The following is an 18,682-nucleotide window of genomic DNA, read 5'->3' on the forward strand; positions in this document are numbered from 1 at the left end:
GTACCTCGGGTACAAATCAGTGACAAATATTTAAATATAATAGCAACCTTGCTTCAGATCGGCAAAACTAACAAGTGGGTCTGGCCAGCATCACTCAACTTGTTGGGTTACATCAATCGGCAATCCTCGGCTCATTCCGCAAGCTCCATACTAATTATTGTCGAGTGCGGAGACATCCGAGTAGTTCCGAGTGGGGTTACATATGTTGCTATCCCACAATGCATTTTATTTCAATATGGCTGCCTCCAGATGCACTCGAATATTTTCCGATCATAAACATTTATATGGACAAATTCTGGCACAGGTTAGTTGATAGTGATGGAATGGAAGCATAAATAGGATATGAAACTGATATTTTTATTTTCTACATATTGACGTCAAGATTTTTTTGTGTTTAAGAAGGATCATAATAATTTTGACGAAGCCTGCTCTTGTAGCTATTCACATAGGCAGCCATATATGTGCATCTGTAAGATTAAAACTGAAAGGAGAATCAGAATCCATATCAGGTGAAACGTTTACAAGCTTTTGATGATTTGACGAGTCTCTTGCGCCTGACATCCGGACCGTATACTTTCCCCCTTTATTTTTATAAGGTTTTGTTGTTTTACTACTATGGTTTACACGCTTTTCTAATAGTTATAAATGGGACTTGAAATTAGGTACACAGATAACCAAATAACTGGGTATGAATAAATCGTTTGAAATTTAAAGGGAAAGTCCTTGGATTACTTAAATTACATAATAGAAATGCTAATGCACAAATATTCATGCTACAATTGAAGTTAGGTATAGTCTTGATCTCACAGTACTATCCGTCATATTTTCATGATACCAGAGGCCTGCAGCTGCATGTAGAAGACAGCTCCACACACTGAACAGAATGTTGTGTATGAGTAAGAGCACAGGGTGCTTCGGAAAGATGTGCATATCTCACATTACACGTAGCCCCAGACAGTTGCCCCAGTCTTATGCCATTGGCTGCAGTGTCATGCCAACAAGATTTAACAGTACAGGGCAAGCTGTGGTAAGATATGAGCAAAATAATATATTTGAAAGAAGGTATTTACATTGTAGTTGTCTAAAATTCATAAAAAGAAAGATAAGAAAATTGGTCAACATATAATTATACAATATATATATATATATATATATATATATATATATATATATATATATATATATATATATATATATATAACTTATAATTTTATACTTCCAGTCTGAAGCTGCAGCCAAAGGAGCAGAAGCAGGGGGGCAGTACATCCCACCTCCCCCTGATGTTGTTCCACCAGATGTCTACGACTCCATGTTCCTGAACAAGCTCGGGGAGCCCACACTGCAAAGTTTGGGCCTAGGAAACTGGTACCCTTCTGGGAGGCTACAGACCTTACTGGAGTTCTTTCATGTCCACCTGGACTTACCATGGTGGGGATCAATTGTGTTGAGTAAGTTTGTGATGGGTCCATTGCTTTCCTCTCTTTTGTTTTTAATTTAAAAGTAAAGTTTTAGTACTAGCTTTAGGGAGATGTTTGATTGCAAAACCCCAACCAACACACATACATATGCCCATGTACTATAACTTCCTCCTAGTATTTGAGTTAAGCAGGCAGCACAGTAATTAATAGGATGGATCACTGAGATAATATGAGAAGACAAACCTCTGCTATGTGTATTTAGGATTTTTTAAAGCAAGTAAATTCCTGTGCTGTTTGTTGTACACCCTGAGTTACAAAGCAGCCAGCCGAGCAGTGAGTGTGACTTTCGTTTATCTATCCATAACTGGTGGAGAATGAGGTGCTGGTTTAGAGGGAATGACTTTACACAGTAAACTGTAATACTTAGGGTGAGGAGACTGCTCATTATTCAATATGAAAGCCCACATTCAATTTGTTGGAAAGAATGACAATTCACAAGCCCACCATCTTTATTCTGAAAGTGACACCCACACTTTCATTTCTCTACTCTCTCCCCCCCCCCCCTTCCACCATCTTCACAGGGGCAGGGGCAATGTAGAGCAATGTCAGTTTTGTCTGTGCATTGCTACAAAATGTGTCATTAGTGCATTTTAATATTTTTTTCTTACTGTTTTTCAGTGACAACTATTGTCAGGCTTTTTATGTTCCCCTTAATGATAATATCCCAGAATAACATGGTAGAAGTTACAAAGCTGGCCCCAGAAACTATGAAACTGCAACAGCAAGCCAGCAGGGCTAAGTTACAAGGAGATATCATTACAAGTGAGTCTGACTTGGACATGAATGTCCTGATGACAAGTATTAAGATGATTTTCAAGTAGTGTTTAAGCAAGCATACAAGTCAGCTAAATGTGTTTATAAAAAATAAAACATATGTTCAAATATGTGAGTAGTTATGTGTCTAGAATCCATGCTGGTGGTGGCCTGGCAGAGAGATTCATTCTTTTCTCGATTTTACAGCCAATTACATTGCTGGACATGAATAATGGGAAAAGTGAATGTTCTTGGTGTCCATGCCCTGTCTAGTGTCTTTGACAACATTCCTCATCTTCATTTGGAAGTTGAATATGTTATTGATATTGATAAATATGAAGTTGATGGGGTTCACTGAATTGTTAATCACATTTATATGGTGAAATAAATAAATAAATATCTATAATTGTTTTCCTCTCTTCTCTCATTTGCTTTACTAGGGATGGAGATTGAGCGCAAGCAACAAGAATTAAACAGAAATAGTAAAGCCAATCCAAGTAAAGTTATGCTCATCCCAATTTTTCAGGTAAAAAATTGTTTGTATGAAGTGAAATATGTAGAAAAATATATTTAAGTTTCCTTTTTTTTACAGCCATCACAAGCATCTGTTGACGCTGTTGCCATGCACTTTTGGAGATAATACAAATTTATGCTTTTTCTTCTCATTCTGGCATTTTCATTGACTTTTGTGACTTCAAACTCTCTTGGGCCTGAATTCGAAGCCTTCTGCTAGTTATGTATTCTTAAAGGGATAACAGCCGTTCGTAAGATATCCATATTTCACAATAAATACATTGTAAATAACTCAAAGAAATATAATTAATTCTATCTTACCACCAAAACGGCGGTAAACACAATTATTCTGAAATTTGTGCTTGCCATCACACCACATGACCTCCATAGATGTCTAAACTCTGAAATAATCTCAGAAGGAATATTACAAAAAACAAAACTTTTTAGAAAAAAAACAGGAACTAACTTTGAAAATGGGAATAGATTCATTTACCATTGGTAAGTATGGGAAAATGTCCTTTACCCCAGGAAAATCCAATTTTTTTCCCGTAATGAACAGTTGTTATTCCTTTGATATCCATGTTGTCTTTTGTGCATGTAATTTAAAATTTGATGTTGATTTTGCCGTTAAACAGTATATCAGAATTGACAAAATAACCAGTTTTGTGCATCATGTCTTGCTTTTATGCCTGTACATTTCACAGCTTTGCTGCCTTGTTTGTTATTTATTTATATTTATTTATTGCAAGTGAACGCGTGATGGCCTCTGTAATTTATAATAGCACATGTATTTAAAAATATCATTCAGTGCATTTAAGATAATACTTGTCATAATGTTGATTTCATTCATGTGTAATGGTATAATGACATTCATGTTCTGTATGATTGTTTTATGTACTGAAATGTTTCAGTTAGTTTTTTTTTAATCCAATATATCTATAATTTTTTACTACTTCAGATGAAAATTTAAAAAAATGTGTAAGGCATTCTTTTCATATATTAGAAAAATGTTTGCACACAACTTTTTCAATTACTTAAAAAGTTTTTGAGTGTATCTCTATTTTTACTGTATGCATGTTTTCATCAGCACATACTGATGCCAAAGTTACAAGATGAATTATGTACTAATTAGGTCCCATTCCCAAAGACACTCTTGGTTTTCAATCCAACTCAGTGGGGACTCTTGCTGAATGTGATCAATTTAACAAATTAACACTTCTCCTCCCGGCTTTAAGTAGAATACATAAAAGCTGCTGATTTTATGAGTATGTTGGAAACAAGAGAAAGCTTGTCATTCAGTTCAGCTGATTGCACTCAGTGAGAGTCCCCACAGAGTTGGATCGATTTAAGTAGAACAGTGGTGCCTATGGGAATGGACTGTTAAGTTTTATGGAACTTTAGTGAGAATAACTGTCTATTTCCCTGTTAGGGAGTTGTGTTTGTCTCATGGTTCAAAGGCATGAGGGAAATGACCAGTCTCCCCGTGGAGAGTATGAAGGAGGGGGGTTTATGGTGGTTCACAGACCTCACAATGCTGGACCCATACTATGCCCTGCCTGCCATGACAGCTTTGACACTGCTTCTCATTTTAGAGGTATGTATAAATTTGAACTCATATTATATATCTTACATTATATTTGGACTTATATTGTACATCTTGTAAGGCTAAAGTTCATTTGTTAATTTGATTAAGGTTACAGTACCTGAATTTTGGATTATAATTCCTGATAATACAAATGGTGGTAGGACTTTCTTATTTTTATGCAATCATACTTAAGACTAAATTAGTGATATATTTTTTTGTTAAAATTGCAATCCTAGTTACCTAGTACAGCATCTATCAGATAATTTGACATTATCCTCTGTGTCAGAAAAATTATGCATGATTGCCTAATGACTACAGAATTGATTGACATTGTAGCACACTGAATATTTTGGTATTTTTACAAACTAATAATATCTGTTGAAGTCTACCGGGACACCTAAAGTAAGTAACTCTAACACAAGTGAACAATAACTAACCACTGCACTACCTGTGCAGCTCTTTATTATAGTACCAGTTATGCAAATGACCCAATGCTACAAGTCCAATAAATATGATTGGCTAGTTTACCACTGCATAACCACTGCAATGCAACACTTTACCATAATTGTTTGAGATGTTATCACATAGCCATTATGTAAGTTCTACATAATACCTTCTGTTTTATTCTTATTACTTTTTTATTCTAACTCATTTCATTTTAGCTCATTGTCATTTTAATAACATAATTTATTCATCTGTTATTCATTACACAATATTTCATTTTAACCCCCTAGAGGGCCATGTGTAAGATAAGTGTTGCACTTTACATGTTTTACACTCTTTAAATAAAGTTAATTATTATTATGATTATTTAATTTCTGATTCGAATAAGAAATTCCATTATTTTTTGGCAGTTTTTCAAGTAATTTCCTCCTACTGTTTTCTCACAGCCCAAAAACATGTCTGTGAAAAGATGATGAGACTGTTCAACATGAATTGAAAGATTTTGTTTTAGTTTGAAGCTTGTAGATTTAGACTGCATTCAGAACAGTGGACTAACTAGGCCGCAGGTCAAATATGGGACCCACTAAAAAGCTTGCCATCTGATCCCCTTATAGACACTGAATATATTCCCTGTGGGGAATATTAGCAGCTTCAGTTCACCATTCCTATTTAATTAAGCAATAATCCCCTTGGAGATGGGTCGACCCTGCTAGATCGAACTAGTTATGAGAATGGGGTCTTAAATCAGTTTGTTATTTCTTCCTAGGTTAATATATTGAGTGCCACAAGTGCGATGCCAAGAGCTGCTGCCATGAAAATAGGAATGCGTTGTTTCCCTGTGCTGGTCTTCTTATTCACCATGAATTTCCCAGCAGTATGTTTATACGGGTCCACTTGCCTCACATTTATTTGTTTATTAATTACAATGACTCGATCAGTCACTGTTTCCTTAATAATGTCTATTTCATATTTGCCTGTTTGCATCTTTATACATTTGCTCAAGTAGTGAAAATTTTTAATTTGTCAATGATAAATGTTACATAATTGATATTAAATGAATTTAGCAAGACAAAAGTGGAGGAGATATATCATAGTGGCCTGCCACAAATTCAAGTTAAATGCCTTTCAGTGATTTTCTTAAAACCTTGGAGTGTTGGCATTTTTTAAATTTCAAACTGCTAAAAAAATGCTTTTTTTTATTTGAGTGAATGAGCATGTGCAATATATTTTCAGGCATTGTCAGTGTACTGGATGACACAGAACATCATCTCATTTGGGCAAACTTTGCTATTAAAAAATGTTAAAGTTAAAAAGATGTTAGGAATGTCCATTCCCCCAGATCCACAGGAAGTGTTTAAAGGAGATATGCCACCTGAAGAAAATAAAGGGATTTTAAAGTCTCTCAAAGAATGTGAGTCTTTTCACATGGAGCGGGAAAGGAGATTTCTCCCCCCCCCCCCCCCCCTCCCCCTTCTTCTTTCTCCTGCTTTTCTCTGGAATGTCAATAAATAGACCAAGAAGAGCTTATTCAGAATCCTTCATTTACGACAACATAATACATTTTTAATGTTATCATAAATAAAATGAATGCAGATGTTTTGGGGTGAGCATAAAGATGTTTTTAAAGGGGGACTAGATGCTTGTTAGGTCAGGGATTTAGCCATTTCTGGACTTGGACTGATCACAGTCAGTAATGCTCAAATGACTGGACTCAAATGACATATGTATACTATGACAAGGGTATTCATGGGGAAATTTGAGACCTTCCCAGCCTCATGACTAGTACAGGGTCCTGGAGCAAGGTGGTGGTGCCCATTTTGGATTTAGCTGCATGAAGACGGTTACGTATAAGAGAGAAAGAGAGATATTTACTTCCATAACTTTTGTATTATTTATTGTAAAAATAGTGTCAGGCTAATATAAACCTTTTCATTATTGTAATCTTTTAGCGTTTTTCCAATCCATTCTCCATTTTACTTTTCCAGCATGGGAACAACAGAAGATGGCAAGGGAAGTATACAAGTCAAGAAACATAGACTCAATAACATATGAAGAAGCAAAATTAGGACCCCTAAAAAGGACATTTTCTTACGATCCTACAAAGCCAGGTGCCAAGGAAGCTGCAGAAGAGAGGGAAAGAAAGTCGCGTCTTCAGAAACGTAGACAATAATTGTTAGAGAGACGGTGAAAGATTTTTTTTTTTTTTTTTTTTTATTAAAAGATTACTGCATGTTTATTGAAGGACTCCTAAACATCATGTACAGGAAACACAATTTTTAATTGACCTGCAAACTTTGCATGTATTTGAGCAGTCATGTTTTGGAAGACTGTTATACTCTGATCATGAAGCTGGTTACTGTAAACATTGAAAAGTTTGAAAATATTTTAATTGGTTAACACTGAAATGTGCCCACTTGTAAACCCAACTGCCCAACTGGCAAGTAGTCCAAGAATTTGGTGCAGAAAAAAGGGTGAATTGTGCATTTTTTACCAACAAGCATGAAATTTGGCACAGTTGTAGATAATGGAAGAGTATTCTGGAAGACAGCTTGCATTAGGATGAGCAACTTATTGTTATGTTCCGTATCTTTATACAAACATATAAACAAAGGAATAACGTGCTTTGGAAGTGCTGCTTAGCTTTATTTAGATTCAATATGGCTGACCGACTCAGCTGCGTTCACACAAAGTGATGACGTCATATCAAAACACACAACAAACAGCACATACAGCTGAGTTTAGGTGAGAGGTGGCTGAAACTGTTCACCGTGACAATATTACATGGAAGATAAGACCGAGGTCCACTTGCTGTTGAAATAAACTACTTTATTCCATGAAAGTTACACATGCCTCTTGCACTATGCTTTTTATGTACAGACACAGATGTGTCTGTACATATAGCCATCATCTGCGTCTGTCGTCGCCGTCGTCGCTGTCGTGCACTTTTACCGATAACACGATAAGTGGAACACCGTTTTTGCTTTTGGCTTGAAACTTACAGAACTGGTGAATATTCCTAATACGCAGGTCAAGTTCGAAAATCAGCATGATCGGACCATTTTTAGGGAAGTTATGCAGTTTTTTCACTTTTTTCAGCATATATGCAGCACCGATAACACGATAAGTGGAAAACCATTTTACTTTTTGGCTTGAAACTTACAAAACTGATGAATATTCATAATCCGCAGGTCAAGTTCGAAAATCAGCATGATGGGGTCATTTTTAGGGCAGTTACGCTGTTTTTTCACTTTTCTCAGCATATATGCAACACCGATAACACGATAAGTGAAATAACATTTTACCTTTTGGCTTGAAAGTAACAGAACTGTTGGATATTCATAATACGCAGGTCAAGTTTGAAAATCAGCATGATCGGGCCTTTATTTTAGAAGTTATGCTGTTTTTTCACATTTCCTCAGATTCAATTATTAGGCATGTTAACAGTCTCATTATTTAACTAATAAGATACGTAAAAGTGTTTGTTTGATATTTCCTGCATCTTTACAACATTGTTAATTGATTGTGTAAAAATGATGGTAAACTTGTTATCGTGTATTGTGTAATAAACTGTCAAAAATGGTAATAAACTCATCATTGCAGTTTGTCAGATTCAATCATCCACTATGTTCAGAATCTCAGAATGGAGGAAATTGGACATTAAACACTGTTCTTTTGATATTTTTCCCATCTCATCAATTTTCTTAGTTGGTCATATAAAAATGGCAACAAACTGTTTATTTTGTTTTATGTTTAAAAAATGTTAAAAATGGAAATAAACCCATTTCAGAACAGTGCTGTCTTGTTTACATTTTGGCATTTTTAAGATGTGACTTTGAAATTTGCTAATCACATTTTCTGAATATTCATGATACTAATATTTTATGATTAAAAATTGATGGTCATTATGCTGTTAAACATTATGTAATATTGCATCAAAACTTAAAGAAACCCCTATTTTGGGCACTGCTCCCATGATGACCATTTAAGAAAAACCATGTCACTTACTGTTTTCAAACTTACAAGGAAAGAAACATAGGGCTAAAATACAGCTTCAGTAGGCAATGCAGTCTGTTTGGTAATTTTTTTCTGGCAGTTAAACAGTTTTTTGTGAAAATTTAATTTTTCACATATTGGCATTTTCAAGGTGTGACTTTGAAGTTCCATGAGCCTGCAGACCTTTGCTAGTCACGTTTTCTGAATGTTCATGTTACTAATATTCTATTATTAAAAATTGATGGTCATTATGCTGTTAAACATTATGTAATACTGCATCAAAATTTGAAGAAACCCCTATTTTGGGCACTGCTCGCATGATGACCATTTAAGAAAAACCATGTCACTTACTGTTTTCAAACTTATAGGAAAGAAACATGGGGCTAAAATACAGCTTCAGTAGGCAATGCAGTCTGTTTTCTTAATTTTTTCTGGCAGTTAAACAGTTTTTTGTGAAAATTTAATTTTTCACTTATTGGCATTTTCAAGGTGTGACTTTGAAGTTCCATGATCCTGAAGACCTTTGCTTGTCACGTTTTCTGAATGTCCATGTTACTAATATTCTATTATTAAAAATTGATGGTCATTATGCTATTAAGCATTATGTAATATTGCATCAAAATAGAAGAAAACACAATTTTTGGTGCTGCTGCTATGATGAGCATTATGGGAAAACCGTGTTATGACTGTCAAACCTTTAAAAAAGAAACACAGGACTAAAATGCAGAATGAGTTGGAAAAGCAGTCTAATTGGCTTCTTTTTCTGGAAGTTATACATTTGAGTGAAATATTCATTATCTTTTTGGCATATTCATTGTGGGACTCGGAGCTCCCATGGACATGAAGCCGAATGGTAATCAAATTTTCTACATGTCCATGCTATTTATTGTCAATAATCAAAGATTGGTGATAATTATTCTATAATTTATTATGTAATGTTACATCAAAATTGACAACTATTTTTGCATTGCTACTGCAAACATTATGAAAAGAAAACTGTGTTACTTATTATTATTATTTTTAACTTACAAGTATGATTTTTAGGATTGGCATGCAGTTCAAATTAGAAAGCCAGGTCAATTGGGTTATCATTTATTATTGAATTTATGCAATTTTGTGTGAAATTTTCATTTTTCTCATTCTGGCACTTTCTAAGTATAAACTTGAACTCTGATGGGCCTGAAGCCTTATGCTTTTACTTTCGTCGTTGTGCATAATTAAAATTTGATGTTGACTGTGCAGTAAAACATAATGTATTATTGCATCAGAATTGGTAGTCTCCTATTTTGTGCATTATTGTTTTGTGCTTTTCTTAAGATGTGACTTATGGGCCTGAAAGACCTTTGAGAGGGTCAGTCTGTTAATATCCCTTGGGTATCACTTAGCTAATTTCTGAGTTATAAAGTCATTCGCCTAATTGATAGGCCATTAAAGGAGATTACATAAAGCACACTTGTTGATATTTCCTTGTAAACTCCCAAAAGTTAAGCTCTCTGCTAGATTAATAATAAGGAAGCAGTGATAATTATGCAGGTTATTATATATATATATATATATATATATATATATATATATATATATATATATATATATAATCAAAGATTAAAAGTTTGAATGACAGCTTCATTGAAATTATATTTACCTCAGGCTCTGCCTAGGAGGTTATATTTTCACCCCTGTTTGTCTGTCATCAACATAACTCAAAAAGTTATGGACTGATTTTGCTGAAATTTTCAGGAACTGTCAGAATTGGGCCAAAGAGGACAATGATTAGTTTTTAGTGGTGGTCTGGCTCAATAATCAACAATAATCAACAATTGCTGCCTTGGCAGAGGTCTGCACTCTCGGTGGTTTTCTAGTTTTGTTAGGTTTTCCTTTACAATTTTTTCTCAAACACTTGCATTTGTGACTTTTAACTCTCATCCGCTCGAGGCTCTGCACATTTTCTGTATTTCCACTTAAGCAATTGTATTTTTTTTTATGTCTTTAAACATTATATAAAATTATTTTATGCACTGTCATCATTTTTCAAATATTGAGACTTTTATCATGTGACTATAGTCTCTCATGGTCCTGAAACTGTAATCTTATTGAAGGGGTGGATTGAGACCATCTTCTGGGTCTTCTTGAAGACAGGTTATTAAGTTTATATTGACTGGTATCTATTTTTTTCTGTTGGAAGACCATCAAAATGGAGGATGGATCAACATAGATACTTTGGAATACTGTCAGAAAATATCTCAGGGTCCGCTCCTGTTATTGACCATGTTACCTGTTGTGCATGATTAAAATTCAGTGTTGACTGACAGTGCTATTATAAGCATTATTTATTATTGCATCAAAATTGACAAAATGACCTTTTTTTGCATCTTTATTTTCTGTTTTTTTGTCTGTACATTTGACAGCTTTGCTGCCTTGTTTACCCTACAATCCTTATGTCAGTAGAAAGTTTTTTTTTAAATAGTTACCAACATATCTGGTGCTGCACCAATGAAAGGCAAATGCAGTTTACTATATAATAAAAAGACAACCTGAACACATTTAAAAATGGAATAAAAGTTTATTTGTACAGAATGTACATTTTTATTTACACACCAGTGGAGATAGTTGGGGGGAAAAACTACTGGCGATCCTTCTCTGGACTTGATTAGCTCACCAATAAGACTATCTAATCTCCCAAATCATATCCCCAATTGTAGACATTGGGACAAATGAGACAGTAGAATTACACGGACCAGTTGGTGTGTGTTCAATGTGTCTGATTACAGACTGAGACCATCTAGGTAACCAATGACACTTGTTGATGCCCAAAGCTGAAGGTGAGCGTTCTTCAAAACCGAACTCCCATTAGATTTGAACTTTGCACTCAGACTCTAGGAAATGTGGAGAGTGGAGGGAGGCATTTCTAAGTCACTGTGATTTCTAAGTCACTTGATGGTCTAGTTTTACATACAAACACAGAAGTGCTTCTACCAAATTGGTACATGTAATAAAATGCCATGAAAAATGCCCCAGAAGACTGCTTCTGTCCACCCTGTTCTCCCTCCGTCAGCATTTGCAAACTCCAGTGCTGCTTCTGTTAACAACTATTGAACTGTGTTGTGTCACTCTCTTTAAGTATTAAAACACTTCCACACAGAACTGAAACCACTCTATTCTAAATTTTCTACCATGAATGTAACCCAGCTTGCTGCATCTTGAGATTGTATTTTTCTCTGCAATTCTCCCTCTCTCCTCTCCATTTCTATATTAAACAGATGAGATAGTACAGTCTGTTGTGGGGTCATTCACTCTTAGCACTGACACCCAGAACTGAAGGGGCTTGTTTGTCCAGGCCAAGTTTCCTTCCATTGACCACCAAAACTACTGGGCTGTCTACACGTATACTGAGATAGTGGAATGTCTGAAGTCCAAATGTAAAGTAATATACTACATATATCTTCAATTAATCTCTCACAAATGAATGTTTTCTATTTCAAATCTTGCGATTTTCATTTACTTTCTAAAGCCTACTTTTTCACATGAACTCCTCCGGCTTTACATTATTTTCTTCACATACAGTTACGTATATTTTTCTGCACTGTACACATGGAAGTCATACACTCACCGTTTCTTTGCACTATTCCTCATCTAAAGACTACACTTATTAAACATATCTGTACTGTACATTTGGAGGCTGTACACTTACCATATCTCCATACTGCACATCTAAAGGCTGCACATAGGGCTCAGGTATAGAGACTGAGTCTCCTATTTTCACTCCGTAACCAGGCGCTACATTGTACAGAGTCACGGCACAGCAGGTGTCTGCAGAATCAACCATGCAGAATGTGCTGCAAAGAAACAAGTTGACTGTGAAAATCATAATTTTCTCTTTCTATCCTTGACCTCTTCTCTCTCTCTCTCTCTCTCTCTCTCTCTCTCTCTCTCTCTCTCTCTTGATATAACAAGTAGAAGAGTCCAGATGAAGATTAATGTAAGCCTTCAGTAAACAATGTAACCTCTCATTAAGGTCACCATCTATTTCAATTTTTTTTTAATTAAAATTGATTCACAGTCTTAACAGTAGCTTAATACGAACAAGACTTGTATGTTGTCTGCCAACAAACAGTAACTCTTATAGTTGTTACTTAGTCTGGGGAGTGTAAAGAATAAAATGCTTATCCAATCCTTTTTATCAGTATGTGTCCATGTAAAATATCATTTTAAACCATTTGGCATTACAACATATGAATACAATTTACAAAGCCAAATTAAATATCTACTCTCAAAACTTTACTCTCTACTACACTCATTAACAAACAAAAATAGGCATCTGTATAAATCTATATAACAATGCACTCACAATGGCACCGGTTCCTCAGTGGTGACTGTGCACACCACTTTGCCCAGCACCACTTTCCCAGGGTTGATCTCTTGACTGAGGTCCTGCAGCATCACATACGCCAGATCTATTGTCTTTCCAGATTGACTTGTGTATGAGCCACCCTTGTATACACCCAAGTGATTTTCTGAGATTTCGGAGATCATTGTTTGGAGCTTCTTCCCCTTGGTTTTACCCTGGAAACAGCATGGAGTGAGCTCGACACATAACAGTGACTGCAAAAGCATTTCACACGCACGCTTAAACACACTCCCTAATATACCCTCATACATGCAATTACACACACACACACACAATCCGTCATACAAACACACACAAAATCCCTCATGCACACAAGCACACACTCATACCTTGGTGTCCACCATATCCTGGACCTTGGTCAGATAGCTGACCAGTTGCTGTTCCTTTTCCTGTGGGTCAGGCCACAGAGGATCCAGAGCAGCAGCCCTGGCAAACCCAACCAATGCCAGCTGGTACTCCTCTTGATACTTGTATGCCTGGAAATAAGACACCCACACTAAGACCCCATTCAGATAGACACATGGTACTAGTTGGGTAGGTCTAACTTTATGGAAGATTCTTGCTTAGTTCAATCAGTGGAATTGGCTTAATTGACACAGCTCCTTTGGCAGTCAGGGGGTAATTAAGCCAAGCACACATGAAAGTTAATTACCCCCTAGCTGCTCAAGGAGGTGTTTCGTTCAGTTAAACTGACTGCACTTAGTACGAGCCTCCAAAGAGTTGGACTGACCTTACTAGTACCATGCTTCTATCTGAATGCTCCCTAAAACACAGGAAGGATGATCATTTTGGTAAAAAAAGAAATTAAAAGAGACTAAAAATGACTCAGGCCCATGTAATCAAGACTCCACCAAACGCCACTGTCTGCCAGTTTGTTAGATAATAGAGACTCCATAACTTACTTATACTATAATAACAATAAAAAAACGACTAAAAATTATTCGAAATGTGCACAAACCCTTTACCAGTACTTACTATTGCTCTGTTATAGTGGAGATCTGAATTACAATTGGCAACACTGTCTTTCTCCTACATGAAAGAGAAGGTAATGGATACAATGGGGTCAATGTTAAAATGCAGTGAAATATACTGTACTTAGTCTAGTACATTGATATGAAACATTAAAACCATCACTTCCCATACTTATGTCTCTTTTTACCTTCAAGATGACAAGTTGGTCATACAGTTCATGAATGGTATATTAAATCAGTTTAACAGAAAACATAAAATGCTCCAAAACCTATTTAATTTTTGAGAGAAGAGTTTCACTAGCTCTGTTTGTATCAATTTAAATTATTGACTGACAGTCACAGAAATATTGGAGGTAAAACCTACATATTTTATAAGCTCTTGATAAAAAGAAAAACAATAATTTAAACTATTTAATTTTTACTTTGCACATGTATATATCTTGTGCAGTACTGATCTCTAAATTTGACTTAAAAGCTAAAGTATAACAAAGAAATGACTTTAAGTTTATGCTTTACTGGTATATTTACATGTGCACACTGGCACACACAAGTCACTACATCTTTCTCAAAAATATGTTTACAATTAAAACTGACTTTTGGAACAGTTTCTGTTATTTTTTGTCTGCCTGACTATACTCATTATATGAGAAAAAAACTTTCACTGGACACTTACAGCCTGGGCATAGGCACTCATGCACTGTTTGAGCACTTTTGGATTTTGGTTTTCAGCAAAGAACATGGAGAGGTAGGCATTGCCAAGTATAACTGAAAATATAGAGGAAAAAACTCAGGTGAAACCAATAAAAATGACAAATATATGAAACAAATGTATTATTATTTCAGCAACTTAGTCAAATTATAAACTGATGAACCAACACAAATTTTTTTTTCTTTTTTAATTATATTGTGTGGTGATATGAAAAACTTGGGAATTCTACTAATAATCTTTTCTACTCTGTCCTAAAAAGGTTTCATTTGTTTGTGCAATCCCATATAAACACAAGTAACTAGATATCAGAGAAATGAGCAAGAACAAAGCACTTCACGATAACAAGAAATTTTTAAAATTCCCAAATGAAGCTTTAATTTGGAAAAGTTATATAACAGCTTGGTTTTACTTATGCCAGAACCTTTAATCAAATTTCCTCATTTTGTCACCGACTTGGAAAAGAAAAATATACCTGGATAAATAAAAATGTGCTGAAGTGTACACTCACACACACACACACACACACACACACATGCTTACACCATGACGTTCCATCTTTGATGTCTAACTGGACAGCTTCCTTGGCCTTCTCTACACTTTCTTCTACAAGTTTTATTCTTTCTGCAGGATCCTTTCCTAACTGCCGAAGTACCATGGACAAATTACGCAAGGAAACTTTGTTCTTGGACTGAAGCCAACCAGAAAATATTGCCCTGAGTGAATGACTAAATATTTTCATTAAACAGAATGAGATTACTTTGAAATTGTACAAAAATTCTCAATAATTTTTAGAACGCACAAAAACACCATTTTGACTCAGCAAAAGCTGTTATTGCATTTACATGATTTAGTGCTCCTAAAAAACAGTTCTTTGCTGCCTCCACGTCCTTATTTTTCCAGTATTCCTCCCCTAGATGGTTCCAAGCCTCTACCAACTTGGGATCCAGCTTGACTGCTTTGGACAGAGCATCCAGGGAGGCTTGGTCAAACTGAGGCATCACATTCAAGGCCTTGCCACGCAGCATAAGGTAGACCGATTTGTTGTCTACTTGATCTGAGGATAAATATATATATACAAATATAAGTTCATTATTGTACATTCAAGTTTCAGTCTATAATCTATCTATTGTTGTTGCTTCCATACAGGGGGGTTATTATAACAGCAGTTTTTTTTTCATGCTTCACTCCCTCTATCTCACTCATGTTTTCAACCTCCATATGCTAGGTTCTATACGTGAGCAGACAATTCTATAATCATTATGGTCTTTAGCTTGGCCAGAAAACCCTCAACTCCCAGTATTTGAGTAAAGCAATTTGCCACATAAATTCAACAAAAATCATGTCATATTCATCACACTTTAAATGTGTATGCCAACTGAATAAACACACTCACACACACACACACACACACACATGCACACACACACACACACACACACACACACATGCACACACACACACACAGACATCACATGTATATGTTTCCATTTTAAAATACAAATTACGTTACCAGCAATCATCTTCATATTGAGGTATATGTAGTAGTACATTGAAGTTTGCATATAAAAATACTGGTGATACTTTAACTGTACTTATAATTATACAGTTGAGACAGAATAATTATAATTGCACCATTTATTGAATCCAGAAGCTGCATGACATTATCAAGTTGTTTCTTTAGCTCTTCAACTTTCAGTGCTGCTTCTTCTAAACTATGTCTCTCAAAGTAGTGGTCTCGAAAATCATACAGGGCAGCAACAGCCTCCTGAAGAAGAAACAAAGTTTCATATGTGACAATGGCAGACATTCAATACACCCTTGTTATTGTTACAATAATGTGCTGAATGATAAGTGGGACTTGGCAACTGTTTTGTTTTGCCATCTGACTTATTTTGTAAAATAAAAAAAAAAAAAAAGCCAATTTTACAGTATTCCCAGCCCCTACTGTAAAATTAAGTCTTGAATCTTCTGTCTTTTTTTATTTTATTTATTTTTTTTTTTTTTTTAACTTCGAGCTTTTCCAAAACCCACTGGGAAAACAATGAAAATTTTAGTGTGCAGAGAGAGTATCTGGGCAGCACCTGCATATGATTCCACATTATGGGATTTTAATTTTTAAAAGAGACCGAAGAACTTTGAACATAGGAATGAAGGTATTATACTGATATCATCGAGTATGCATAGTAGTCAGTACTAGTTTACAAGATATCAAAAAAGGCAAAAGTGAGTTGTTAACTTATGATTTTGCTGTGCTTTAATTAGCGGAGACATTGCTCGAACTCACTATACAAATTAATTTAGAAAATTTAATATTTGGAATGAAAGAGTTATATGGTGTCTTACACTGTGCTACAAGCACTTAGCAGGAGAAGGCATATGATATGCCATGATATGGCCAAGAGGGAAGGCGGCCCTTGTAAGTTGACAGATCAATTGAAATATTCCTACTGGAAAGTGCGTTTCATATCAGCAAGAAATATAGATGTCACGTATAACTGATTTTCACATCCACCGCATATCTAATGATTACCTCAGCCTGTTGGAGCGGCGACATATCTCCCGCAGGCGTCAAGTTCTCGCCAGCAGCCGCCATACTGTTTGTTTATATCAGAGCCAAGTGAAACTGTATATTTAGTTTACTTGCAGCTATGGAACATATGGGGGATATATTCAAACATTATAGGAATGAAAATTAATAAAATTATTGTTTACAACAGAAAAATCAACATTTGAATACAAATTATTGCCACATTTTCCATCAATTGCCTTTCATAATTATTTAAAGCTAAATTCGAAATAAGTTCATAACTCCTCTCGTATTATTCGAACATATGCGGAAAGGTGCTGCAGCTGTTCCGAAAGCACAATAGACAGTGTGATACAATCATACAACAGTTGACCGTAGTAAAACTCCAGTCTGCCAGAATAGAACTGAACTATCACATGAATTGGTGACCAAAAAAGAATATGAGGATGATGATTCTGCAAAAGAGCGACCATATTCTGTTGCCTTGTTTAAAAATGAAATTGCCTAGAGGGAGTGTAGACTATGACCCCATTCCCAGAGATTAGATCGATCTACATTAGATCGACCTAACTCCCTTGGGGTTCACGCTAAATAGCTGTCAGCCGGGCGGACACGAAAGTTAATTACCCCCTTACAGCATGTAGTAGGCGGGACGGACATTTAAGCCGGATTATCTGACAGTAATCTAGTGAGACTCCCTGCGGGGATAGATCGATCTAAAAGCTCTGGGAATACGCCCTAAGATGCAACAGGGGCATTCAGTGGTATTTGGACATATGTCACATACATTTTTCAAATTTATAAAAATCAACCAAAAGTCAAATTTTTTTAATAAAAAAGATTTAAGGGGTAAGAAATTTATAAAAGATTTTGCTGTAATTTGCGATTTAATGATTTTATAGAGCATTAAAAATAAAAAAGTGAAAATTTTCATTACGGACATATTTTTTATATAAGCCAGTGGCGGATTTGGGGGGGGGGGGGGGTGTTAGTCGTCATCCATGCTGTTACGAGCAGAAACCGAGGGGGGGGGGAGGGTAGCACTAATTCTCCCCTCGATTTCTGAAAAAAATCACACTGAAATAGAATTTCGACTAGATGAATGACAGTTCTAAACCGTACCAAATGGCACGTACGTCGAACCTCTAAAATAGGCTACCAAACTTTTTCGGGGGCCCTTCAAATAATTCTGGATCCGCCCCTGTAAGACTAACACTCAAACTGAATTTTATTAGCAGTTTTCAATTGAGCCATAAAGTATTACTAGTTAGTACATGTCCTTAAGGTAAACACATAGGCCTATA

The 18,682-nt window shown here is 35.6% G+C and overlaps 2 protein-coding genes across 3 annotated transcripts; one reads left to right on the forward strand and one right to left on the reverse strand.

Moving 5' to 3' along the window:
• Positions 1-141: 141 nt before the first annotated feature.
• On the forward strand, positions 142-7,616 carry LOC106175730 (mitochondrial inner membrane protein OXA1L). Of its 2 annotated transcripts, XM_087011603.1 has the most exons (10): positions 142-304; positions 839-1,027; positions 1,223-1,448; positions 2,097-2,240; positions 2,672-2,757; positions 4,174-4,338; positions 4,714-4,731; positions 5,540-5,647; positions 6,007-6,184; positions 6,759-7,616. In XM_087011603.1, the coding sequence occupies exons 1-10, from the start codon at positions 203-205 to the stop codon at positions 6,941-6,943; spliced, it is 1,401 nt and encodes a 466-aa protein (XP_086867729.1). In that variant the 5' UTR covers positions 142-202; the 3' UTR covers positions 6,944-7,616. The 2 variants fall into 2 exon arrangements, with proteins under 2 accessions (XP_086867729.1, XP_013413310.2); XM_013557856.2 differs by lacking the exon at positions 4,714-4,731.
• Positions 7,617-11,306: 3,690 nt separating this feature from the next.
• LOC106175732 (tetratricopeptide repeat protein 5-like) lies at positions 11,307-17,560 on the reverse strand. The gene is made up of 10 exons (XM_013557858.2): positions 17,382-17,560; positions 16,484-16,616; positions 15,694-15,905; positions 15,392-15,539; positions 14,816-14,907; positions 14,147-14,200; positions 13,501-13,647; positions 13,112-13,326; positions 12,455-12,599; positions 11,307-12,169 (listed from the first exon to the last, which is right to left on the reverse strand). The coding sequence occupies exons 1-10, from the start codon at positions 17,442-17,444 to the stop codon at positions 12,050-12,052; spliced, it is 1,329 nt and encodes a 442-aa protein (XP_013413312.2). The 5' UTR covers positions 17,445-17,560; the 3' UTR covers positions 11,307-12,049.
• Positions 17,561-18,682: the final 1,122 nt, after the last annotated feature.

Source organism: Lingula anatina, chromosome 4 (genome assembly GCF_051362555.1).
Source record: "Lingula anatina isolate TDL-2025a chromosome 4, LinAna3.0, whole genome shotgun sequence".
Taxonomy (NCBI): Eukaryota; Metazoa; Brachiopoda; class Lingulata; order Lingulida; family Lingulidae; genus Lingula; species Lingula anatina.